General features: G+C 46.9%; 1 protein-coding gene across 5 annotated transcripts in view; it reads left to right on the top strand.

The window, feature by feature from the left end:
• LOC106990378 (splicing factor 3A subunit 2-like) overlaps positions 1–27,772 on the top strand; it is a 79,552-nt gene that overhangs the window by 26,687 nt on the left and 25,093 nt on the right. For 2 of the 5 annotated variants that reach the window (XM_060408592.1, XM_060408590.1), the window contains exons 2-3: positions 117–207; positions 18,530–18,772. In XM_060408592.1, coding sequence (XP_060264575.1) covers positions 18,714–18,772 — 59 coding nt within the window. In that variant the 5' untranslated portion in view covers positions 117–207; positions 18,530–18,713. Of the gene's footprint in view, positions 1–9; positions 208–2,947; positions 3,080–18,529; positions 18,773–27,772 lie in introns of those variants that run through there. The other 3 variants (XM_060408588.1, XM_060408591.1, XM_060408589.1) reach the window with 3 other exon arrangements.

Here is a 27,772-nt window from a genome sequence, read left to right as displayed (position 1 = left end):
GGAGATGAAACTGCACAGAAAACCACGTAGGAGGCTCAAGCCAGACCGATTTGTTTTGAGGCCACTTAGAGGCTGTCTCACAAGGACATGCGATCATCACTTTTCCTTGTTTTCAGGGCACCAAGGATGCTCCACCGCCCGGAGGGAAACATCCGTCAGATGACTGTCCTTCTGGGATGAAGAAAAGAGAAAACACAGTCCTTTCGGGTCAGTTGAAAAGGCTCTGATGACTCGCCACGGGGATTCAGAACCTATTGGATAATGGTGGTGGGGCTGATGGTGGTGGTGATGGTGGTGGTGATAAGAGGATCAAGGTGATGGTGCTGATGATGTGATACTGGTGATGATGTCGTGTGATAGGGACAACGGTGCTCTTGGGGATGAAGGGATCAAGGTGATGGTGCTGCTGATGCGATACTGGTGACGATGTCCTGTGACAGGGACGAGCAACCATGTCTGGTCTGAGCAACCACGTCTGATCTGAGCAACTGTGTCTGATCTGAGCAGCCACGTCTGATCTGAGCAGCCACGTCTGATCTGAGAAGCCATGTCTGATCTGAGCAACCATGTCTGGTCTAAGCAACAGCATTGTCTTTAAATTTCTCTTCCAACACTTTTCCCCAGCATGTTTTCTTAGCATAGTTTAGGTGGACCCTTTCTCTGACTTCTATTTGAGTTCACTGTCTGAGAGGCACACCCTACTCCTTGGGAATAGGGATCAAGGTGATGGTGTTGATCATACGATAACGTTGATAATCTCCTGTAATAGTGATGGTGATATCTTGGTGATGACGGGATGAAGGTGACGGTGCCGATGATGACACAATGATGGCGCCGTGAGCGGTGATGGCGTCGGTGGTGACTTCATAATGATGACGGTGTGACGGTGATGGTGACGGTGATAACAGGATGAAGATGATCCTGTTGCTCACACAGTAATGGCCCCGGCGTCCACATGATGTTGGTGATGATGATGCTTTTGCTAATAAGCTATGAGGCTCAGAACATCAGATCAGACACACTTTGGTTTGGGGTATCATAAAGGATCTCCTTTTTCATGGTCTTATTTAACATGACTTAAGGCTATCTTTGGCCTTGCCTTTCTTTGGGATTGGAATGAAAACTGACCTTTTCCAGTCCTGTGGCCACTGCTGAGTTTTCCAAATTTGCTGGTATATTGAGTGCAGCACTTTCACAGCATCATCTTTCAGGATTTGCTCAACTGGAATGCCATCACCTCCACTAGCTTTGTTCGTAGTGATGCTTTCTAAGGCCCACTTGACTTCACATTCCAGGATGTCTGGCTCTAGATGAGTGATCACACCATCATGATTATCTGGGTTGTGAAGATCTTTTTTGTACAGTTCTTCTGTGTATTCTTGCCACCTCTTCTTAATATCTTCTGCTTCTCTTTGGTCCAGACCATTTCTGTCCTTTATCGAGCCCATCTTTGCATGAAATGTTCCCTTGGTATCTCTAATTTTCTTGAAGAAATCTCTAGTCTTTCCCATTCTGTTCTTTTCCTCTATTTCTTTGCATTGATTGCTGAAGAAGGCTTTCTTATCTCTTCTTGCTCTTCTTTGGAACTCTGCATTCAGATGCTTGTATCTTTCCTTTTCTCCTTTGCTTTTCACCTCTCTTCTTTTCACAGCTATTTGTAAGGCCTCCCCAGACAGCCATTTTGCTTTTTTGCATTTCTTTTCCATGGGAATGGTCTTGATCCCTGTCTCCTGTACAATGTCACGAACCTCCGTCCATAGTTCATCAGGCACTCTATCAGATCTAGGCCCTTAAATCTATTTCTCACTTCCACTGTATAATCATAAGGGATTTGATTTAGGTCATACCTGAATGGTCTAGTGGTTTTCCCTACTTTCTTCAATTTAAGTCTGAATTTGGCAATAAGGAGTTCATGATCTGAGCCACAGTCAGCTCCTGGTCTTGTTTTTGTGACTGTATAGAGCTTCTCCATGTTTGGCTGCAAAGAGTATAATCAATCTAACTTAGGTGTTGACCATCTGGTGAGCGCCAAAGAATTGATGCTTTTGAACTGTGACACTGGAGAAGACTCTTGAGAGTCCCTTGGACTGCAAGGATATCCAACCAGTCCATTCTGAAGGAGATCAGCCCTGGGTGTTCATTGAAAGGACTGATGCTAAAGCTGAAGCTCCAGTCCTTTGGCCACCTCATGTGAAGAGTTGACTCATTAGAAAAGACCCTGATGCTGGGAAGGATTGGGGGCAGGAGGAGAAGGGGACGACAGAGGATGAGATGGCTGGGTGGCATCACTGACTCGATGGACGTGAGTCTGAGTGAACTCCGGGGGTTGGTGATGGACAGGGAGGCCTGGCGTGCTGCGATTCATGGGGTCGCAAAGAGTCGGACACGACTGAGCGCCTGAACTGAACTGAACTGTATGTATACCTATATATGTATACATACATATCCTGTGTGCACACATATGCATACACATACCTACCACACACACGTATGCTGTATATGCACGTGAACATGTACGTATACACACACACGGACTATATACACATATACACGTATACACACATACACTGCGCACACATACACAGATACTGCATATATACACACATATATACGTCTCCCTACAGACACTGCATACACACACACACACACACACACACACATCGTATGCACACATATACATGGGCACACTGTCTATACACATGTATACCCATGCACATTCTGTTCAGTCCTTGTCTCTGGAGAACCCTAATATATCGTTGCAACATGAATATTGAAATAAAGCATCTCCCACGCACAATCTAATTGCCCCGCCATTCTGAGTCTTTTCTTTAGTAATTATGATGTGCAAATGTGTTTGTAATTATAGTGTTCTAATATTTAATTTGATATTCATTCATGAAAATTTTCTGTACGGCTTTCCCCATTAGTCGTGCTGACAGCCTAGCGTTTCATCAAACGTGACGTGCTCTGTATCCAGCCTCCTGTAAAACTGCGCTCGCCATCTTTGCGCTTTCCTCCTCCTCATAATGGTGTTATTTGCTCAGAAGAAACCCGATCAACGGGACTTGTTGGTCACACGGTACGGATATTTTGCATTTTGTTGACACCAACTGTCTTTGTCCCATTCTTTTCCGCTCTGAAAAATCAAGCTATGCCTTTGGAAGTGGAGTTGCCCCATTAAATTACAAGTGTTAGGCGCTCGGTCGTTTCTGAGTCTGCGAGTCCATGGACCATAGCCCACCAGGCTCCTCTGTCTGTGGGATTGTCCAGGCAAGAACACTGGAGTGGGTAGCTATTCGCTTCTCCAGGGGATCTTTCCCAACCCGGATCTCCCGCATTGTATGCAGATTCTGTACTATCTGAGCCACCAGGGAAGCCCCTTAAATTACAAGGCACCAGTTAGATTTGATTGTTTTAGTTTTTATATTTTATTTTTTAAAAGAAACACTTGTTTATTTACTTGGCTGTGCTGGTGTTATTGTAGCACATGGAATCTTTAGTTGCAGCGTGCGGGACACAGTCCCCGACCAGGAATCAAGCTCGTGCTCCCTTCATGGGAAGCGTAGAATCAACCAGGGGACTACCAGGGAAGTCCCTGAGCTTTTTATATAAATTACAGAGTTTTAAGTGTAAGTACATATCAAATATTGCATAATAAACAATACACAGGTGCCTAATATACACACATCCCATGGAATGTTTGAGACAAGTAGTGTATTGGGGGGGTTTCTGCGGAGGCTTGGACGGTAAAGAATCTGGCTGCCCGTGCAGGACACCCGGGTTCAATCCCTGAGTCAGGGAGATTCCCCTTCTCCAGTTCATTTAGTTACAAGTATGTCCCATGCAATATTTGAGACAAGTAATTTATGAAGTATGTCTCGTGTGATCTTTGAGACAAAGAATTCATTTACTGTTGGAGTATCCCATACAATATTTGAGACAAGTAGTTTATTTACGTCTAAGTCCATCTCATGCAATATTTGAGCCATTTAAATAGTTAACTTAGTATAAGCAAGTCCCATGTAATATTTGAGACCAGTAGTTTATTTAGTATAAGTGGATCCCATACAATATTTCAGACAAGTAGTTTATTTAGCAAAAGTATGTCCTGTGCTATGGTTGTGACTTACTTATACCAAAGAATACTGTTTGTTTGTTTTAATCTGAAACTCAAATGTGACTATGAGTCCTGTGTGTCGATTTGCTAAAGCCGGCAACCCTGTTTGAAACATTTGTCTAAGACCTAGAACCAGGCTGATGAAGCTATTACAATCAGAATATCCCTTACTGTTCAGCACTTTGCAATCTGACTTTCGATGGGATCATTCAGTTCAGTTCAGTTCAGTTCAGTCGCTCAGTCATGTCCGACTCTTTGCGACCCCATGAATCGCAGCACGCCAGGCCTCCCTGTCCATCACCAACTCCCGGAGTTCACTCAGACTCACGTCCATCGAGTCCGTGATGCCATCCAGCCGACGACCGAGGATGGGATCATTGGAGTGAGTGAACTCAAGTGCTAGCATTTTTTGAGCACCACTGAGAACCCCTTGAGGAAGCATAGACCAGTAACTCGGGAACATATATTGAGTGTGGGTGTGTATCAAGCTAGGAAAGAGCCAACCAAGACTGCTTAGCTTAAAGGAAAGAAGTATAGCTATATTTAACACGGAGAACCAGCAAGGACCTGCTGTTCAGCACAGGGAACTCTGCTCAATCCTCTGTAATAACCTTATGGTCACCAGGGGGAAGGATAGGGGAAGGGATAGTCAGGGAGTCTGGGATGGACATGGACACACTGCTGTGTTTAATGTGGAGAAACAGCAACGAGCTGCTGCCCAGCACAGGGAACTCTGCTCCATGTCAGGTGGCAGCCTGGATGGGAGGGGAGTTTGGGGGAGAATGGGTGCTTATAAGTCCAACTAGATTCCTATATCCGCTTCTGTGTTCAGCCTCTTGTGTTCTCATCCACCATATAGCTGCTGGAAAACTCCCCTGGACTCTTGTAAGAGACTATAGGTGAGAAAGACAAATATCCTCTCAGTAATATTCAGTTCAGTTCAGTTCAGTCGCTCAGTCGTGTCCGTCTCTCTGCGACCCCGTGAACCGCAGCACGCCAGGCCTCCCTGTCCATCACCAACTCCTGGAGTTCACCCAGACTCGCGTCCATCGAGTCCGTGATGCCATCCAGCCATCTCATCCTCTGTCGCCCCCTTCTCCTCCTGCCCCCAATCCATCCCAGCCTCAGGGTCTTTTCCGGTGAGTCGGCTCTTTGCATCAGGCGGCCAGATTACTGGAGGGAAACGTCTCACTAGAGTCCTGACCTTAAGGAGGACATGAAAACCTTTGTCTTCTGTTTCGGGAGGTATCAGAGGACGGGTGAAAAATGTGGCTCAAGTCTGACCAGTTCGCCGACTGGTCTCTGAAGAAAAAGGGGTTTCAGGGCTCTGTGTGTTCATGCTGCCTTCGAGATCCTAGCAGGACGCTCTGTTATCCCATGTCTTGAGATGCTTGTAGCGAGAGTCTTTACAAATACGTACACCAAGCATTTTTCAGATTGCGCCCAGCATTCACCAGGAATGTTGGGTCAAGAGAGTTAGCCTTCCATGTTACCAGAAATAGCAAGCGTATTAAACAAGTGCAGCATGACAGGCTAAGAAGAGAAGAAGAAAATCGGAATTAAGGATTTAAGTTATGTAACTGAAGGAAACTTTCACAGGTGTGTAACAAAGTCCATACCCGTAAAACAGAAATGACATTTCAAACGATCAGTTCCATCTTGCTATGTTCCACATATATGCATTAATATCCGGTCCTTGTTTTATCTTTCTGACTTACTTCAGTCTTTATAATACAGTTCATTTGCAGAGGGGAGATCCAGACTTGTGGGCACAGTGGGAGGAGGAGAACCTTAAAGTGAAACTCACTCAGTCATGTCCCACTCTTTGCAACCCCGTGGACTATACGGTCCTTGGAATTCTCCAGACCAGAAAACTGGGGTGGGTAGCCTTTCCCTTCTCCAGGGGAATCTTCCCAACCCAGGAATCGAACCCAGGTCTCCTAGCATTGCAGGCGGATTCTTTACCAGCTGAGCCACCAGGGAGGCCCTAGGATTCTCAAGTGGGTAGCCTATCCCTTCTCCAGGGGATCTTCCTGACCCAGGAATCGAACCAGAGTCTCCTGCATTGCAGGCGGATTCTTTACCAGCTGAGCCACCAGGGAGGCCCTAGGATTCTCAAGTGGGTAGCCTATCCCTTCTCCAGGGGATCTTCCTGACCCAGGAATCGAACCAGAGTCTCCTGCATTGCAGGCGGATTCTTTACCAGCTGAGCTACGGGACAGAAGGAGAGAGAAGCATGGATACATATACACGGCTGTACGTAAGAACAGATGCCGATGGGCGTCTGCTCTATGACTCAGGGAACTCAAACCACTGATCTGAGACAACCTAGAGCGCTGGGATGGGGAAGGAGTGGGAGGAGGGAGGGAGGTTCATGAGGGAGGGGAACATGTGTATATTTACGGCTGATTCGTGCTGGTGCATGGCAGAGACCAACACGGTATTGTAAAGCCATTATCCTGCAGTGAAAAATAGATAAATCAACTATTAGCTCAGAAAGAAAAAGAAAATTCCAAGTGGTATAAATAGGTCAACTGTATTTGGGGCCATACTGTCATGAAGGCAACATTTGAAAACAAGAATATTTGCAAAGAAACGTGATCGTCCAACTGGAATTTTTTTGTTGTTGTTGGTTTTTTTTTTTTTCTACTTTACAATATTGTATTGGTTTTGCCATACATCAACGTGAATCCACCACAGGTATACACGTGTTCCCCATCCTGAATCCCCCTCTCCCTGGAATGTTTTTACTGAAATTCAGCTGATGGTCAAGGCTGAGCCAAGGTCCGCTGTAGAGCAAAGCCTTTCCGTTGTACACACGTCTATGCTGCTGCTGCTGCTGCTGCTGCTAAGTCGCTTCAGTGGTGTCCGACTCTGTGCGACCCCATAGACGGCAGCCCACCAGGCTCCCCCGTCCCTGGGATTCTCCAGGCAAGAACACTGGAGTGGGGTGCCATTTCCTTCTCCAATGCATGAAAGTGAAAAGTGAAAGGGAAGTCTCTCAGTCATGTCCGGCTCTTCACGACCCCATGAACTGCAGCCCACCAGGCTCCTCCGTCCCTGGGACTTTCCAGGCAAGAGTGCTGGAGTGGGGTGCTTTAAAAAATATTGCTTCCCATGCTGGTTTACGCCAGGATATTGAGTCTAGCTCCCTGAGCTCTGCAGTAGGACCTTGGTGTTTTATCCATCCTGTATATAACTGTTGGCACCAGCTAACTCCAAACTCCCATCCATGCTTCCTCACTGCTCTGTCCTCTGGCAACCAGAAATCCATTCTCTGTGTCTGTAAATCGATTTCTGTTTGTGCGTGTGCTCACTCATGCCTGACTCTTCGCGACCCCACGGGCTGTATCCCACCCAGCTCCTCTGTCTGTGGAATTCTCCAGGCAAGAAGACTGCAGTGGGTTGTCATTTCTTTCTCTAGCGGATCTTCCTAACGCAGGGATCCATCCTGGGTCTCCTGCGTTGTGTAGGTACCTTTATTTATACCGTATTTTTAGATTTTGCCAGTAAGGGATATCATGAGGTATTAGCCTTTCTCTGTCTGATTTACTTCAGTTAGTAAGATCATCTCTGTGCCTTCCCTGGTGGCTCAGTGGCAAAGCATCTGCCTGAAATGTAGGAGATGGAGGTTCCACCCCTGGGTCGGGAAGATCCCCTGGAGAAGGGCATGGCCACCCAACTCCAGTATTCTTCCCTGGAGAATTCCATGAACAGAGGAGCCTGGTGGGCTACAGTCCATGCGTTTGCAAAGTGGGGCTGCTGCTGCTGTGGCTAAGTCCCTTCAGTCGTGTCCGACTCTGTGTGACCCCATAGACGGCAGCCCACCAGGCTCCGCCATCCCTGGGATTCTCCAGGCAAGAACACTGGAGTGGGTTGCCATTTCCTTCTCCAATGCATGAAAGTGAAAAGTGAAAGTGAAGTCGCTCAGTCTTGACCTACTCTTAGCGACCCCATGGACTGCAGCCCACCAGGCTCCTCCATCCATGGGATTTTCCAGGCAAGAACACCAGAGTGGGTTGCCATTTCCTTCTTCAATGCATGAAAGTGAAAAGTGAAAGTGAAGTCGCTGAGTTGTGTCCGACTCTTCACAACCTCATGGACTGCAGCCCACCAGGCTCCTCCGCCCATGGGATTTTCCAGGCAAGAGTGCTGCAGTGGGGTGCCATCGCCTTCTCCAAAAGCGGGGTTGCAAAGAGTCAAACGTGATAGAGTGAGTAACACTTTCACTTTCAAGATTGTCACTAGGTCCGTCCACGTAGTTGCAGATGGCACTGTCCCAGCCTTCCTCGTGGCCGAGTAGCATCCCACGCGGCGTAGCTAGCACGTCTTCTTCATCTTTTCATCCGTCGAAGAGCACTTAGGTTGCTTCCGTCTCTCACCTGTTGTGAACGGCGCTGCTGGGGCCATTGGGGTGCATGTATCTTTATGAACTGTGGTTTTCTCTAGGAATACGCCCAGGAGTGGGATTGCTGGGTCATATGTTAGCTCCGTTTTTGTTTTCTGAGGAACCACGATACGGCTATCCACAGTGGCTGCACCAACCTACCTCCCCACCAACAGCGTAGGGGAGTCTTCCGTAACTGTTGCATGAACGTCGGTCACTCTGTTTTGTAGACGAGCTCATTTGCACCCTTTTTTGAGGATTCTGCAGAAGCGCAATGTCCTGCATCGGTCAGTCTTTCTCTGGTTGACTTGGCGTGATACTGCCCACGTCCGTCCACGCGGTGTGCCACTGGCTCATTCTTTCTGATGACTGAGCAATATTCCATTGTATCATACCCCCTCTTCTTTATCCGTTCATCCGTCACAGGCCACTTACATCGTTTCTGAGTCTTGGCTATTGTCAGTGGTTCTGCTGTCAACTTTGGGCTGCATGTGTATTTTTGAAGGATAGTTTCCAACCGGGATAGTTTTTTGCAGAAGGCAATGTCACCCCACTCCAGTACTCTTGCCTGGAAAATCCCATGGACGGAGGAGCCTGGTGGGCTGCGGTCCATGGGGTCGCTAAGAGTCTGAAACAACTAACTGACTTCACTTTCACTTTTCACTTTCATGCATTGGAGAAGGAAATGGCAACCCACTCCAGTGTTCTTGCCTGGAGATTCCCAGGGACACGGGAGCCTGGTGGGCTGCCATCTATGGGGTCGCACAGAGTCGGACACGACTGAAGCGACTTAGCAGCAGCAGCAGCAGACATCTTTTTGGAAGAAGAAGATTTAAACTCATCACCGTTTCAGAACTTTGTGGGTATGGCAAAAATTACTCTTGGAGTAGGGTGGGGTGAGGGGACTGACCTTTTTTTAGAATGAGTTTACTTTTAAAATAATGAATTCAGCATTCAGTTGAGAAGTGGATAAAGAGAAGCATCCATCGCAAGAAAGTAATAAGTGAAACTTTTCAGTTACCGACGGAGGAACTGAATAACCGAGATCGTGGATCTGTATCGCAAGTGAAGTGAAAGCGTTAGTCGCGTCCAACTCTTTGCGACCCCATGGAATTCTCCAGGCAAGAATACTGCAGTGGGTAGCCATGGCCTTCTCCAGGCGGATCTTCCAAACCGAGGGATTGAACCCAGGTCTCCCGCATTGCAGGCAGATTCTTTACCAGCTGAGCCACCAGGGAAGCCGAAGAATACTGGAGTGGGTCGCCTTTCCCTTCTCCGGCGGATCTTCCCAACCCAGGAATCGAACCGGGGCCTCCCGCATCGCAGGCAGATGCTTTACCATCAGAGTCAGACTGCTAGAAAGCGTGTGAAAAAGAGCACTACAGTGCACACACCCCAAATCAGCCCCCAATCAACCCCAAAACAGTACCCGCATCGCAAAAATCAGCCTCACCGACAGAGGTTTATACAAATATTTTTGAAAAATAGAATACAAGGAGTTCTTCTAGGGAAAATATGCATTAGCACAGCTAGAAAAACAGAGTAAGCATCCGTATATCAGCTTTAAGGAAGAAGTTGAATAAGAGCTATCGGCGTAAAAACGTTCAAGGTCACAGAATTCCGAACCAAGTTCTCGGAAACCCGCGAATCATTCTCAAAGTATTTATATTATCCAGAGACCGCGTTGAGGGGGAATGCTTCCAAGTAGTTCCGTGAGAGACATCTCAGAATCATTCTGAAATTTGATTTTTAAAGCACACTGAGATCTATACGCTGTCATGTGAAATACACAGCGAGTGGGCGGCTGCTCTGCAGCTCAGGGAGCTCAGCTCGGGGCTCTGTGATGACCCAGAGGGCTGGGCGGGGGCAGGGAGGCTCCAGAGGGCTGGGATCTATGTAGACACACGGCTGATTCACGCTGCTGTGCAGCAGACGCTGACAGCATTGTAAAGCAGGTGTACCCCAATACAAATTAATCTTTAAATTAAAAAAAAAAAAGAAAAAAGTAGTACAAGGCAAGGAGAGTCCAAAGTGATATGAATATGATGGCAAATAGCATGAAAGTCAGTGGAGCAGACAGCAGTGTTCACTACACCAGAAGAATATGCACGGAAAGGCGAGGTTAGCGCGAGGCGCCGCGGTGCTGCGCTAAGGCGCTCCAGCCGTGTCCACTCCCTGCGACCACATGGACTGTGGTTCACAGGCTCCTCTGTCCACGGGATTCTCCAGACAAGAACACTGGAGTGGGTTGCCCTGGCCCTCCCCCAGGGGATGGTCATGACTTAGGGATCGAACCCGGGTCTCCTGCACGGCAGGCAGCTTCTTTACCATCTGAGCCACCTGGGAAAGCTACTTATAACCTTTATAAAGAAAGCTGAGTGCCAAAGAATTTATACTTTCGAACTATGGTGCTGGAGAAGACTCTTGAGAGTCCCGTGCACAGCAAAGAGATCAAACCAGACCATCCTAAAGGATATTAACCCTGAATATTCACTGGAAGGACTGATGCTGAAGCTGCAGCTCCAATACTTGGGCCACCTGAGGTGAAGAACCAAGTCCTTGGAAAAGACCCTGATGCTGGGAAAGACTGAAGGCAGGAGGAGAAGGGGACGACAGAGGATGAGATGGTTGGATGGCATCACCGACTCAATGGACACGAGTTTGAGCAAGCTCCGGGAGACAGGGAAGGACGGGGAAGCCTGGCGTGCTGTGGTCTGTGGGGTCGCAAAGAATCAGACACAACTCAGTGACTGAACAACAAATTTTCTCAATGGACACATTTTCTTATTAATTTCAAGTGAAACCCGTAGACTGCTCAGCATATCCAAGAACTGCTCAGCCTGCGGGGACTAAACCGCTTTCACACACTTTTCAGGGCTCTTGTATTAAAGAAGAGCCTGGAAGTAATAAGGTCCATCTCCCCACCACCACTTAACCCAGAGACGGAAATCCCTATTGCGCAGAAATAATAAGAGGTGGCCGTGCAAACAGGTATGCGTCTGGACATGTAACCAACGCCCAGCTCTTCTTGGTTTGTGTAGTCTCCTTTGTGTTTTTCCCCTTTGAGGGGGGTAGATTTTGCGTCTCATCACGATTGACACAACAGTGGGGGAGCGATGTGAATCAAGGCGTTCTCTGCGCTAGACAGAGAGAAAATTGTATATTCTGTGACATGTGCCGTCAGGCCCGTACTATTTCCACTGAGCCCGTGGCTAATTATTGTCTGCCATGAACATTTGGGTTAATTTATGCACGCCTATCCCTCATCTCCCAGAAGCAAAAAAAAAAAAAAAAAGAAAATAGAGCACAACACCGGGGCTGCAGAAACCCATAATTTTAGCTGTTGGTCGACGCCTCCCTGATGAGACAAAGCCTTTGCGAGTTGAGTCTCATCATCCACGCCAAGTGTGGAGGTCGGAGACGAAGCATTTGGTTCTGAGTTTGTTCTCCACGCCCAGCCGGACACGTGCGTGCAGGAGTCGCGATGTTTGTTGCTAGGGGTGTTCGTTTCCCCAAGGTGGTACCCACGGCACATCTCCAAGGAAACTTACCCTATTTTTTGTTCTATAAATAAACTCTCTTTCTTTGCATTTATCATGTTAAAATATGAGGCTTGTCTTAATATCATCTCAATATCATCTTAAAGTCATCTTAATATCATCTAAAAATATGAGGCTTTATGAGGCTTGTCTCCTAAAGGTAACTCTTAGCTATATTTTAGCCGCTGTTGCTTCCTTGGTGATTTTTTTTTTGGTGGTGGGGGTGAGGATTAGATTAGATTTGCTCAATCAGACATTACTGGTTTCACCCATCCACCGCTCGCTCTTGTCTGGAAGGTTCAGATCCTAACTTCATCCCTGGCCACTATCGGAAAGAATCCTGTGTCCATTTCCTTATTTGCTCACTAACCTGAGTAAAGCTGGTCTTGGCGTGTGTCCAGTGAGCTTTGTGGACAGGAAAGCATTTTCCACATCACCTCCTTTGGATGGAAATGAAGATGCGTGAAGATCACTGGGAACCAAGGCTAACTTGTTAAAAGAGAGAAGACCTCTGATGATGCCAGCAAACATTTGATCTCATCCAGCAGAGATGCTTGTGGGTAATAACAAATCTCTAGTCAAAGCTGTGGTTTTCCCAGTAGTCATGTATGGATGTGACAGTTGGACCATAAAGAGTAGTAGGTGCTGAAGAATGGATCCTTTTGAACCGTGATGTTGGAGAAGACTCTTGAGAGTCCCTTGCACTGCAAGGAGATCCAACCAGTCCATCCTAAAGGAAATCAGTCCTGAATATTCACTGGAAGGACTGATGCTAAAGCTGAAGCTCCGATCCTTTGGCGCTTGATTCAAAGAGCTGACTAACTGGAAAAGACCTTGAGGCTGAAAAAGATTGAAGGCGGGAGGAGAAGGGGATGACAGAGGGTGAGATGCTTGGATGGCATCACTGACTCGATGGACATGAGTCTGAGTCAAGTCTGGGAGATGGTGAAGAACAGGGAAAGCCTGGCGGGCTGCAGTCACTGGGGGTCTCAGAGTCAGACACGACTGAGCAACTGAACAAAAGCAACATCGCTGTACATGTAATTACCAGAAAAAAAAAGAACTCCGGTCACTCTGCATTTTTATTTTTACATTTTATTGGACTATAGATGATTTGCAATGTGTTAGTTTCAATGTGTTGGTTTCAGCAAAGTGGTTCGCTTAGACATACACCTATTCTTTTTTGGATCCTTTTCTCATATACGTTGTCACAGCATATTGAGTAGACATCCCTGTGCTATATAGCAGTTCCTTGTTGGCCATCGAATTTATACGTAGTGGCGCGCATCTGGGCTTCCCTGGTGGTGCAGACCGTAAAGGATCCCTCTGCAGTGCGGGAGAGCCGGGTTCAATCCCTGCGTCGGGAAGATCCCCTGGAGGTAGGGCATGGCAACCCTCTCCAGCACTCTTGCCTGGAGAGTCCGCATGGGCAGAGGAGCCTGGCAGGCTACAGTCCACGGGGGTCTCAGGGTTGGACACGACTGAGCACGTAAGCACAGCGAGTATGTTTTAATCACAAACTGCTCATCTTCCCTCCTCTGCCCCTTCCCCTTTGGTAACCTCAAGTTTGTTTTCTCCGTGAGTCTGTTTCTGTTTCATAAATAAGTTCATTGGTATCATTTTAAAAATTTTTCTTTATTGGAGTATAGCTGTTTTACAATGCTCTGTGAGTTTCTGCCGTACAACAAATTAAATCCGCTATATGGAGACATTGACCCCCTCCCTTTTGGATTCCCTTCCCATTTAGATCATTCATTAGCATCCTTTTCTCAAGTTAGATTCCACCTATCAGTGACATCACATGGTGTGTTTCCTTTTCTCTGTGACTGACTTCATTTAGTATGACCGTCTCTAGGTCCAACCATGCCGCTGCCAGAGGCATGGTTTATTCTTTTCCGTGGCTGCGTAGCATCCACTGTGTGAACGTCCCGCACCTTCTTTCTCCGTCGCTCTGCTGACGGACCTGTAGGTCGCTTCCGTGTCCGGGCTGTTGTAAACAGCACTGCTCTGAACACTGAGGGTGCATGTATCTTTCCGGCTCCTGTCTTTCTCTGGGTGGGTGTACGCCCGGGGGGGGGGGGGGGGGATTGCAGAGTCACATCGTAGTCCTGTTTTTAGTTTCTGAAGGAATCTCCAGACCGTTCTCCATAACGGTGTCCCGATTTCTGATCCCACCAACAGTGTAGGAGCTTTGCCTTTCCTCCGCACCCTCTCCAGCGTTTACTGTTTGTAGATTTTTCCTGATGGTGGCCATGCTGGCTGCTGCGAGGTGATAACCTCATTGTAGTTTTGATGTGCATTGCTCTAAACTTCAGTGGTGTTGAACATCTTCTCACGTGCCTCTTGGCCATCTGTATGTCTTCTTTGAAGAAATGTCTGTTTAGCTTTTCTGCCCCTTTTTGGACCGCATTGCTTGCTTTGATGTTGCTCAGCAGAAATGAACATGACGTTGTAAATCAACTCTGCGTGACCCCATGGACGGCAGCCCACCAGGCTCCTCAGTCCCTGGGACTTTCCCGGCAGGAGTGCTGCAGTGGGGTGCCCCTGCCTTCCCCACCACACTCTAGCAGTTCCTATTCTATCAAGGAAGACAGACACACAAACCTACCACTACACCGGAGGCCCCATTCAGATCAAGGTGTTTTAAGAGCAAGACAAAGAAGGATTAATTCTGCAGAGGAAGAGATAAGCTAGCAATATGTGAGAAATCACGAAGTAGATAGGTAATATGTTAGAAATCCTCAAGAAACAAGTCATACATCAGGAAAAAGAAGAAACAAAAGCAAGTACAACATTCTAAAGAGAGGGTAGAACGGATACAGGGAAGAACTGGGTTGGTCAGAAAGGTCATTCAGGTTTTTCCGTACCATCTATGGAAAAACTCAAAAGAACTTTTTGGCCAACCCAGCACATAAGATATGCAGAAAAAGCGAGCAGTCCAGTACATCTCACACACAAAGCTTCATGCAGAAAAAGCGAGCAGTCCACTACAGCTCACACACAAAGCTTTATGCAGAAAAAGCGAGCAGTCCAGCACATCTCACACACAAAGCTTTATGCAGAAGGTGGCAGGACTGACTAAGATTAGGTCTCAGTTGAAGGGTGCTGTGACAGGAAGTTCAAGTCAATCACACAGATAAGGAGTCAAAGGCCACGATCAACAGGGGACTTTCTAGCAGAGCAAGAGCCCATGGCTCTGCAGTCTCTTACTGAGCAACAATCCAGCTCTTCCTTTAAACAGAATTGAGGAATCTAGCCTTCTTAAAGCTTCATTTTCCTCACTTACACCCTCCTTATTCATGCAGTTCGAAATTTTACCCAATCCTTTGGCATCCATCATAAATTAGAGAAACAGAGACCATGTCCCAGACAGTGTGCCAAAAATATTCTCATTCAATCCTGACAATCCTCTGAAGTAAGATTACCACTCACAGATGATGAGCGTGAAAGTTACTCAGTCGTGTCTAACTCTTTGCAAACCCAGGGACTATACAGTCTATGGAATTCTCCAGGCCAGAACTTTCCCTTCTCCAGGAGATGTTCCCAACCCAGGAATCGAACCCAGATCTCCCACATTGCAGGTGGATTCTTTACCAGCTGAGCCACCAGGAAAGTCCGCAGATGATGAAACCGTGGATCAAAAAGAATGGTCCCAAAGCCATCAGCAGTTAAGCCACAGTTCAAACCCATTATGTATGTAACTTCAAATGGAACTAATTTACTAATCAAACATTAAAAAATTTCTAACAGACAACAGAAAAATCTACTGGTATTTCCACAACTGATGTCAGCAACTAATGAGTACTCAATTTTGAGGCAAACATTTCTCAAGCCAAGAACTATATAAAATAAAATCTTTCTTACATACAAAAAGAAAGTATCTCAGTCAGTAAAGCATCTTCCTGCAATGCAGGACACGTGGGTTCGATCCCTGGGTCGGGAAGATCCCCTGGAGGAGGCCATGGAAACCACCCAGTGCGATATCCTTGCCTGGAGAATCCCAGGGAAGAGGAGCCTTGCGGGCTACAGTCCATGGGGTCGCAGAGTCGGACAGAACTTAGCGACTAAACCGCCAAACCTGAAAATATGTTTCTATTTACATAGAGTCCAATCTTATTCTTAGAGTGGGTTTTTTTTCCTGGGAGGTTAAGAGGTTACTTATAAAAGAACTCAGTCTTTGGAAAATTTGCACCTGAATTCAGTCGTCAGAGAAAGCTCAAGGCAGTGACTTCTGTTCTACCCAGAAGGGTTAGAAAATCTGTGGTTTTTTCTCTTTTTTTCTTTAATTCTTATTACTTATTTTTTTCACTCTTGGTTGGCTAATACGTCCAGAGCTTTTTTTTTTTTTTTTCCAGTGTCTTGGAGATGTTTCTGTTACACTTCTTTGTTTCCTCACCAACATTCTTAGAGTCTGATCTTAACCTTGACTGTTGGGAAGTTTCCATGATAATAGTGTTTATCAGATGTGTTCCCAGCGACTCAGTTTCTCACAGCATGTTTTATCTCTTTTTCCTTATTATTATTTCAGTATAACTGACAAACAACGTCCCATCCTATGTTAATTATGGAACACTGCATAGAGGCTGTGGGATACTGTGGAAATCTATCCCCGTTCTCTCTTTTTTTTCCCATCACAGTCCTGCATTGTAAAAATCCAGCACGGCTTATGAACGTGCAGTGGGGTTTTGGGAGACGTGATTGATAGTTTGTTTTTTTTAGGCAACAGCATCAATAAAGGAAGCTTGCATTGTAACCCAAAGTATAAAACAAATAACCATTCATCTCCTCGACCATAAATAAGTGATTAGATAAATCCGTAATGGGGAGAATAGATAAACCTTCCTAGAAGGAGAAGAAACTCAGATAGGTAATTTACATAGACAGTCAACCCTCCGGGACACGGAGCAGAAATTTCCAGGCCCATCACCAACTCGATGGACTTGAGTTTGAGCAAACTCCGGGAGTTGGTGATGGACAGGGAAGCCTGGCGTGCTGCAGTCCAGGGGGTCGCAGAGAGTCGGACACGACTGACCAACTTAAGAGCAACGCCAAGACGTGTTCCTCCAGGTTCCCTGGGCCACAGAGTGCCGCTCCCTCCACCGCGAACTCCTTCTTGGGGTGTCGAAGGTCAGCAGCTGCAGCAGCTCAGGGCTCAGGCTCCCGAGAGGCAGCCGGCGGATGCCCTTGCTGTCGTTCAGTGGCCGGCAAACGCCAATCTGCAGTAGACACGGCCATTCACCGCAGACAAGGGCAAAGCCATCTGAATGTGTTCATTCCTGCTTGCTGGAGAGAGAGCAGAAAACACTTTTGCTTTTAAAAACAAATAATAATAAGTCTAGGCTCTGGGTTTTATGAGATGACCCCAGGGAGAGTTTTAGAATCTTACCTGACCCCGAGAAGCAGTCGTTCTGAAACTGGGCTGCAGGCTTTAGAATCCAGAGAGCTGGCAAAAATCCCAGTGCCTGCATCATCTTCCCTGGCCACTGAATTAAAATCTCTTGAAGTCAAGTCCAGGCAAAGAGAAGTGTATTGAGTTCCCCACGGACTCTCGTGCAGGGGTCCCCGGCCTCCGGGCTGGGGTCAAGTATGTCCTGTCAGATGAGCAGTGGCATTAGATTAGCAATAAAGTGCAAAATAAATGTAGTGTGCTTGAATCATCCCCAAACTATCCCCACCCCACCCTACCACCACCTAAAGGAAATCAGTCCTGAATATTCATTGGAAGGACTGATGCTGATGCTGAAATCCCAACCTTTGGCCACCTGATGCGAAGAACTGACTCCTTAGAAAAGACCCGGATGCTGGGAAAGATTGAAGGCGGGAGGAGAAGGAGATGACAGAGGATGAGATGGTTGGATGGCATCACCGACTCCATGGACATGAGTTTAGGCATGCTCTGGGAGTTGGTGATGGACAGGGAGGCCTGGCATGCTACAGCCCATGGGGTCGCAAAGAGTCGGACACGACTGAGTGACTGAACTGAACTGACCCCCCCCCCATGGTCTGTGGAAAAGTTGTCTCCCGTGAAAGTCGGCCCTAGGGCTGAAAAGTTTGGGATGCGATGCTCTAGTGAACAGGAAAATTTTAGTCTCTCTGTAAAAAGCATTGTCTGCAAAACAACGTATTTCTAGCAGTGACTGTGGCATCCTTGAAAAATATTTATGACAAGGAATTCTGAGTCTTGCCACTTTGGACTGTTTCATAACAACAGAGAAAATCTGACTCATGCTCGGCGTTGGCTGAGGTGAGACACAGCTCATGTTTTATTCATCTTGGAGACTGTTGGTACTACCTAGGATTTTTAAGATGAAAGGATCTGTAATGTTAACAGTATCCCTTATTACCCAATTACCCAATTACCCAGTATTAGTGCATTCTTTCCCTACCCCAAATTTCATGTCCTGTAAATCTGTTTTTGTCCATCACGTGTTATTTTTATTCACCAAGAAAAAGTTAGTCTAAAAAAAAAATTTTTTTTTTTTTAAGTTTCAGTTTGGGAAGATGAAACATATTCTGAACACGAACAGCAAGAATGCTTCCCCAACAGTATGAAGGTACTTGATGTCTCTGCTTGAAAAATGGTCTCAAAGGATGACAGAAAGAATTAAAGTAGTTAAATCGTTTTTAAAAAGGAAGCTGAAATATAAAAAGAAACAGGTAACCTGGCCTCATGCCGTCTGTCGCCTTGCCGGAAGCGTGGAGCCCCAGTGAGCGTCATCTTTGTAGCAGGTAAGACCTCGCCCCAAATTAGGGGCTTCCCAAGTGGCTCAGTGGTAAAGAACTGTGCTGCCGATGCAGGAGGCTCAGGTTCAATCCTTCCGTCAGGAAGATTCCCCTGGAGGAGGGCATGGCACTCTCCCCTGGAGAGCCGCGTGGACAGAGGAGCCTGGTGGGCTGCATTCCACGGGGTCGCCAAGACTCGGACATGAGTGAGCAACTAAGCACGCACGCACGCACCCCAAATGACTCAAGCAGAATCCACATTTTAGCAACTTCTCCAAGACATGCGTATAGGCACACCTAAGGGTCAATTGCCCTGATAGCCAGCACCTATTTAAGAGTGCATCGCTGTTTGTTGAGAATAAAGAAAAAGAGGAAGGGAAGGGGAAAAGAATGACTGATCTGAGAAGACCCAGAAGCATGACCGAGTCCAGCCTCTACAATTTACGGATAACAGGATGGTGACTGAAAGCTCAGAAGTGGGGTAGCAGTCTGCTGCGCCAGGCGAGCTGGGATCAGTGTGTATACATTCTGGCCCACTGCTGCCTTTAAGCCAGGGTGAGTGTGACATGTGACCCGCTGAAATTCACTCATCCTGGAGGAATAACACAGATCCCCAGGTTCAGCCTCCAAACGTCACGTCTTGCTGAGGAAGGATCAGGTGCAATTTGCTGACAAACAGCCAAAGCAGACTTTACGGATTTGATTAAAAACCCACTGAAAATATCACCCGTGACCCAACATTCTCAATGCATTCAGAGGCCTTCCTAAAGCTTACCTGTTTTCTCCCAGATCTGTTATTGTTTTTGTCCAGTCGCTCAGTCGTGTCTGACTCTTTGCGACCCCATGGACTGCAGCACGCCAGGCTTCCCTCTCCATCTCCAACTCCTGGAGTTTGCTCAGACTCACGTCCATTGAGTCAGTGATGCCATCTAACTGTCTTATCCTCTGCCACCTTCTTCTCCTTTTGCCTGTTAGGATAGTAACATAAATCTGGAAATGGCAACCCACTCCGGTGTTCTTGCCTGGAGAATCCCATGGACAGAGGAGCCTGGCGGGCTACAGTCCATGGGGTCACAGAGTCAGACAGGCCTGAGCACACACACAGGCATGTATGTATGTACCTAAGCCCGTGATCCACAGCGCATGGTACCCTCTTGGACCAGGGGTTGAGCCAAGGCCTTGTCTGAACCACCAGAGATATCCAAGCTTCTGATCTGTGTTTCCATTTTGACTTCTCACAGACACCAAGACTAAATTTTATCCCCCTTCGGTGATGGCAAATATCTTCTATCATTTTCTTCCCGGGTCTTCAGTCAATCAGTTCCGTCGCTCAGTCGAGTCTGACTCTTTGCAACCCCATGGACTGCAGCACGCCAGGCCTCCCTGTCCATCACCAACTCCCAGAGTTTACTCAAATTCATGTCCATCAAGTCGGTGATGCCATCCAGCCATCTCATCTTCTGTCGTCCCCTTCTCCTCCTGCCTTCCGTCTTCCCCAGCATCAGGGTCTTTTTTTCCAATGAGTCAGCTCTTCACATCAGGTGGCCAAAGGATTGGAGTTTCAGCTTCAGCACCCATCCTTCCAGTGAGTATTCAGCACTGGATTCCTTGAGGATGGACTGGTTGGACCTCCTTGCATTCCAAGGAACTCTCAAGAGTCTTCTCCAACACCACGGTTCAAAAGCATCAATTCTTTGGCACTCAGCTTTCTTTATAGTCCAACTCTCACATCCATACACAACCACTGGAAAAACCATAGCCTTGACTAGACGGACCTTTGTCGGCAAAGTAATGTCTCTGCTTTTTAATATGCTGTCTAGGTTGGTCATAACTTTCCCTCCCAGGAGTAAGCGTCTTTTAATTTCATGGCTGCAATCACCATCTGCAGTGATGTTGGAGCCCAAAAACATAATCCCGGATCTTAGCAAATCATTTTTTAATTTAAACGTTGCTTTATCTGAAGTTACTGAATTTAGGCAGTTTGAACATTCTTTTCAATGTAAGATTAGCCACACACACACAAAAATTCCTCATATATCACGCCTAGTTGTTCACGGATAAGCCTTCAAGATGCTTTTTTGAGTGGACAGACTTGAGAAATGGAGGAGAATATAAAAATAATGGACGCATCTCAAACAATCTGAGTCATGGAGAGTTTGCCAAAATCTTGGTTGTGAAATTTTTAACTTTGCTTTCTTGGACTAATCTGTATATTGGTTTTAATTCCATATACAGGTTTTCCTTTAATGAGTGGGCTGGCTTGAATATGACACAGTCGTGTTTGCTAAAAGTTGGCTTAATTCTCAACATGCAAAATACTAAGATCATGGAATCCGGTCCCATCACTTCATGGCAAATAGATGGGGAAACAATAGAAACAGTGTCAGACTTTATTTTCTTGGGCTCCAAAATCACTGCAGATGGTGACTGCAGCCATGAAATTAAAAGATGCTTACTCCTTGGGAGAAAAGCTATGACCAACCTATACAGCATATTAAAAAGCAGAGACATTACTTTGCCAACAAAGGTCCGTCTAGTCAAGGCTATGGTTTTTCCAGTGGTCGTGTATGGATGTGAGAGTTGGACTGTGAAGAAAGCTGAGTGCCAAAGGATTGATGCTTTTGAACTGTGGTGTTGGAGAAGACTCTTGAGAGTCCCTTGGACTGCAAGGAGATCCAACCAGTCTATCCTAAAGGAGATCGGTCGTGGGTGTTCACTGGAAGGACTGATGCTGAAGCTGAAACTTCAATCCTTTGTCTACCTGATGCGAAGAACTGACTCATTAGAAAAGACGCTGATGCTGGGAAAGATTGAAGGCTGGAGGAGAAGGGGACGACAGAGGATGAGATGGTTGGATGGCATCACCGACTCCGTGGACATGAGTTTGAGCAAGCTCCAGGAGCTGGTGATGGACCGGGAAGTCTGGCGTGCTGCAGTCCAGCAGAGGTCGCAGAGTCAGACACGAGCGAGTGAAGAACAACATACATCCTTAGGAGAAGAGACAAAAAAAGCAACAGTTTGCTTTACCTAGCCAGATTCCCGCATTCATTTGGCAAAGTTGGATTTTGTAGCGGGATCTCGAAAGCTCTCTCTTTGCAGTCATCTGGGCTCTGCAGTCCTCATTCTGTGTCATTCAGAGTCAGATACCACATTCCAATGACCTCATCTTCCCTTGACATCCTCCAAAACCTTCGGCTTGGCAGAGGCCGCCGATTATCTGTAATGACACCCCCTAGTAGCGCTACACAGTACGTGCAACTTAGCAGAGATGATCGATGTTAGAAAAATGCCCGCCGACTTCCAGAAAAGGCTCTCCCTGGCACGGCAAGGCTGTCCTACCCCCAGGGCTCATCTGGGCAGCGCATGCTGCCGTCCACTGTGTTCCCCACCACCCCCGGTCCTCCGCACGCCCCCAGCAGTTCGCATCCCCTAGCCCCCATGTTGGCGGTAATAACGGAGCTCATCCACACCTACGTTTGCCGGTCCTCAGGAAGAAATGCCCACCCTCACCCCTGGCAAAAGCATTTCCGTATTTTAAACGCCCACTGATATTGGAACAGCAGCCTCTGTTCTCCTTCCCTCCTCACCCGGATGTCACTGTGATTCACCAGCAGCCCAGAGTGCCAGTGTATCCAATGCCAAGTCCAGTCTCTCCAGGTCCTCAGATGCGGGCCAAGGCTGTGCTGTGGAAGCGGCCACCGCGTGGCTCTCTGTGTGATTGCAATCGGGGGCACATCCTTGTTGTTGTTCAGTTGCTCAGTCGTGTCTGACTCTTGGTGACCCCGTGGACTGCAGCGCCCCAGGCCTCTCTGTCCATCACCAACTCCCGGAGTTTGCTCAAACTCATGTCCATCGAGTCAGTGATGCCATCCAGCCATCTCATCCTCTGCCACCCCCTTCTCCTCCTGCCTTCAATCTTTCCAAGCTTCAGGGTCTTTTCCATTGCATCAGCTCTTCGCATCAGATGGCCAAAGGATTGGAGCTTCAGCTTCAACATCAGTCCTTCCAATGAACACCCAGGACTGATGTCCTTTAGATGGTGGATGGATGGATGGATAGATGGATAGATACATATGGATGGATGGAGGGGTGGGTGGATGGATACATAGACATGATTGATACATCCATATGGATGGATGGATGGAGGGGTGGGTGGGTAGATGGATGGATAGATAGATATTATGGATGGATATGAAAAGTAGGTAGATCTGATAGCCAGCTAGATAGGGGATGGATGGAGGGGTGGGTGATGGATGGATAGACATGATTGATAGATATTATGGATGGATGGATAGACATGATTGATATATACATATGGATGGATGGATGTATGGATATGATAAATGGATATGACAAGTAGGTAGATCTGATAGCCAGCTAGATAGGGGATAGCTAAGAGGCTTCCCTATTTAAAAAGTATGTAGTCTGAATTCTGAATGGGAAGGAAGAGGAAAGTGAAGGCAGACAACTGAAGTGGAGGATGAGGGAGTCTTCCAGAAAGAATGTGCTGGAGAAAGGGACTTTATGCTAATTCTATCAAAGCTCAGACGCCCACCGGGATCTTGAGGGCTTCTTAGCTCCTGAACGTTCATTAACACGCCCTGTTCTGTGTGTACACACCGTGGAGTATCATTCAGGATTTAAAGACAGAGTTTCCAGGCGGTCCAGTGGTTACTGGCTCCACGCTTCCACTGCAGGGGCCACGGAATCCATCCTGGGCTGGGGAACAGAAAATAAAACACCCCGAAACAGATAGAAACCATCAAGCTCTCAGCTAAAGTCAGACAGGAGGACCCACGAGGGTCAGGAGACAGCGGTGTCTGCGTTTTGCTCTGAGGACGTTGGGAAACCATGGTGGGCACTTGTGACCCTCCCGCCCTGAGTCCCATAGCTGGACAGGGGAGCTCACAGGAGACCCTCCCCACCCAGGACTGGGACCCCCAAGGACCAGGTTTAAAAGTGAAGGGGAATCGTGTAATAACCTACAATGCAAACGGCTGTGGAAACAACGAGATATGCACGTGTGTCTATAACTGACGGCTTCCCTGCTCAGTGGATAAAGAGTCGGCCTGCTCAGGCAGGAGATGTGGGTTCGATCTGTGGGTCGGGAAGATCCCCTGGAGTTGGGAAATGGCAACCCACTCCAGTATCCTTGCCTGGGGAATCCCGTGGACAGAGGAGCCTGGCGGGCTGCAGTCCAGGGGGGTCGCAAAAGAGTCGGACAGGAGCTAGCAACGAAAGCAGTGACAGGTATAACCGAGCCACTTTGCGGGACCCCTGAAACTATCACAAATTTAAATCAGCCATAGGTGAGCATCCCTGTGTGTTCTGTATGTTTTATAGGTTGTGTGTGAGTGAGAGAGGAGACAGAAGCAAAGAGGAGAAAAGGGGGAAAGAGAGACACTCACACGTTAGTATAACTTCCAGGGAAGAATCGAGAACCTCCCCGGAAGGATAAGGAGACGGAAGCCCTAAGAAACCACAGATTGAGGACCAGGCCGTGGCCACGGGCTTGCTGAAGTGTTCCCAAGTGTTTCCTGAATTCCTGCAGCTCCCCAATCAACCGTGAGCTATCGGTGAGGGACGGCGTGTCCAGATGGCTCAGCGGGTAAAGAATCCACGTGCCGATGCAGGAGACACGGGTTCGACCCCTGGGTGGGGAAGATCCCCTGGAGGAGGGCATGGCAGCCCACTCCAGTTTTCTGGCCTGGAGAATCCCGTGGACTCTATAGTCCATGGGGTTGCAAAGAGTTGCGCAGGACTGAGAGACTCTCACTCATCCAGAGCCGATTTCAAACTATCACTGAAACTTAGTGCAAACTTCAGGTGGGCAGCAAAGGGACTCAGCCACACATGTACACGTATCCACTCTCCCCCAGCTCCCCTCCCATCCAGGCTGCCACCTGACATGGAGCAGAGGTCCCTGTGCTGTCCAGCAGGTCCTCGCTGGTTCTCCATGTTAAATCCAGCGGTGTGTCCAAGTCCATCCCAGACTCCCTGACTATCCCTTCCCCTACCCTTCCCCCTGGTGACCATAAGGTTATTACAGAGTATTGAGCAGAGGTCCCTGTACTGTCCAGCAGGTCCTTGCTGGTTCTCCGTGTTAAATACAGCAGTGTGCCCATGTCCATCCCAAACTCCCTGACTATCTCTTCCCCCATCCTTCTGCCTGTGAATCATAAGTTTATTACAGAGTATTGAGCAGAGTTCCCTGTGCTGTCCAGCAGGTCCTTATTGGTTCTCCATTTTAAATACAGCAGGCTGTATATGACAAAAAAAATTTTTTTTAATTAACTCAAAATGCAGTAAAAGCTTCAGCACTCCATGTGAAAACCCTTAAACACCAAAAACACATTAGAAGAGTTTCTTGACACGGGCAGCATCAATGACTTCATAGAACTAATATGAAAACTTTAGCAACAGAAGCAAATAAATACAGAAATGGGTTTGCAGCAACTTAAAAAAAAATTGACTTCTGCATAACAAGGGAAACAATGAATACAGCAAAGAGATATTTTCTGTATCTCTGCAGAATGGGTGAAAAAATATTTGTAAACTGTAAATCTGGTAATATAGACCACTGGGGCAAGAGGACTTGTCCGTTAAAAACTTCACTGACTGCACAGTGGATTGGGACGGTCGGCTTTTATTCTGGAGTTCTGGATTTCTGGTTCATCTCTTCAGATCCAACAATGTGTCTTAATTATGCAAATAAGTCAACGCAATTTTACTTCTTAGTGAAAGATGCAAGCTGTATTATTATGGGATTTGTGGTTTCCTGGGAGTATAAACACGGCTCTAACAAATTGGCTGGATTTCTTCTTTTTTGTTTTTCAAATGGTTGATGGGATTTCATTCATTCTCTGAAGGGCCCTTCATATCTATGCTCCTATCTGGAAAAATCCAAATAGTCTTTGTTCTCTATGTAATACGCAGCCCTGTTGAAGCTAATACGCTGCCTCCTCCGAGCTTTGCAGATGAGATTCTGTTTTGGAGAGCTGTCTAGGGCTCTTCAGGGTTTTTCTGCATTTCATCTCATTTCCTTTCAAAATCTGTAAACAAGTTTGTGCCAGCCTGCACCACAGTCTCACTCAGGGAACTTGCAGTAGGCAGTTGGCACGCTGTTTTGGTTGTAAATGACGTTGGCGGACACAGGGGTCATTTTCCGGGAGCTGTGGGGCTCGGTTCTGCGTTTGCACCCACCCAGGACAGCACTAGACAGTTGTAAACAGACACTCCCCATGAGGCCCATGTCCAGGTCATTAAATCCGTGCAGAAAACTCCTACACCAAGTGTTAGTCACTCAGTCATGTCTGACTCTCTGCTACCCCATGAACTGCAGCCCACCAGGCTCTTCTGTCCAGGGGATTCTCCAGGCAAGAATACTGGAGTGGGTTGCTATGCCCTTCTCCAATACCTAATTGAAGCTGAAAAGGCCATTTGGGTTGTAATCAAACCAACCTGGCATTTCCTGTCAACTTGCATATTGAGGAATACACCATAAAATATTGTTGTATTAATAAAATTGATTAGCAATTAATTATTAATTAAAAATTCATTAATAAAATATTGTTCTTTAATATCAGGTAGTAATATAGTCTTGAAGTTTCCCAGGTGGTGATAGTGGTAAAGAACCTGCCTGCAAATAGAGGAGATTTTAAGAGACTGCGGGTTCGATTCCTGGTTGCGAAGATCCCCTGGAGGAGGGCATGGCAACCCGCTCCAGTATTCTTGCCTGGAGAATTCCATATTGCAATTCATTATAATAATTATACTTTGTTGGCAAAAGTAATGTGCCTGCTTTTTAATAAGCTGTCTAGGTTGGTCATAACTTTCCTTCCAAGGAGCAAGCATCTTTTAATTTCATGGCTGCAGTCACCACCTGCAGTGATTTTGGAGCCCCAAAAAATAAAGCCAGCCACTGTTTCCACTGTTTCCCCATCTATTTCCCATGAAGTGATGGGACCAGATGCCATGATCTTCGTTTTCTGAATGTTGAGCTTAAAGCCAACTTTTTCACTCTCCTCTTTCACTTTCACCAAGAGGCTCTTTAGTTCTTCTTCACTTTCTGCCATAAGGGTGGTGTCATCTGCATATCTGAGGTTATTGATATTTTTCTGGCAATCTTGATTCCAGCTTGTGCTTCCTCCAGCCCAGCGTTTCTCATGATATACTAGGCATATAAGTTAAATAAGCAGGGTGATAATATACAGCCTTGACGCACTCCTTTTCCTATTTGGAACCAGTCTGTTGTTCCATGTCCAGTTCTAACTGTTGCTTCCTGACCTGCATACAGGTTTCTCAAGAGGCAGGTCAGGCGGTCTGGTATTCCCATCTCTCTCAGAATTTTCCACAGTTTATGCAGATCCACACAGTCAAAGGCTTTGGCATAGTCAATAAAGCAGAAATAGCCAGGTGTTAGCTTTTCTTTGGCACCCCACTCCAGTACTCTTGCCTGGAAAATCCCACGGATGGAGGAGCGTGGAAGGCTGCAGTCCATGGGGTCTCTGAGGGTCGGACAGGACTGAGAGACTTCCCTTTCACTTCTCACTTTCATGCATTGGAGAAGGAAATGGCAACCCACTCCAGTGTTCTTGCCTGGAGAATCCCAGGGACGGCGGAGCCTGGTGGGCTGCCGTCTATGGGGTCGCACAGAGTCGGATACAACTGAAGCGACTTAGCAGCAGCAGCAGCAAGGGTTTGATAGAATTTGCCTCGGAAGCCATCAGGTCCCGTACCTTTGTTGGAAGTTTTTTTTCTTTTAGAACAGTTATAATTTCATCTCTTATGATTGGTGTGTTCATACACACTGTATGTGTCTAAGAGTCGGTCCATTTCTTCCAGCTGTCCATGGTATCGGCGTAGAGCTGTCTGCAGCCATCTGTTTCGATTCTTTGTGTTTCTGTGGTGTCAGTTGTAACTTCTCCTTTGTGCATTTCTAACTTTGTGGATTTGAGTCTTCTCCCTTTATTTTCTTGACGAGTCTGGCTAAAGGGTGTCTTACTT

This window comes from Ovis aries, chromosome Y (assembly GCF_016772045.2).
Source record: "Ovis aries strain OAR_USU_Benz2616 breed Rambouillet chromosome Y, ARS-UI_Ramb_v3.0, whole genome shotgun sequence".
Classification (NCBI taxonomy): Eukaryota; Metazoa; Chordata; class Mammalia; order Artiodactyla; family Bovidae; genus Ovis; species Ovis aries.
The sequence above is the reverse complement of the archived record's forward strand: the minus strand, read 5'-3'. Positions and strand labels throughout refer to the sequence as shown.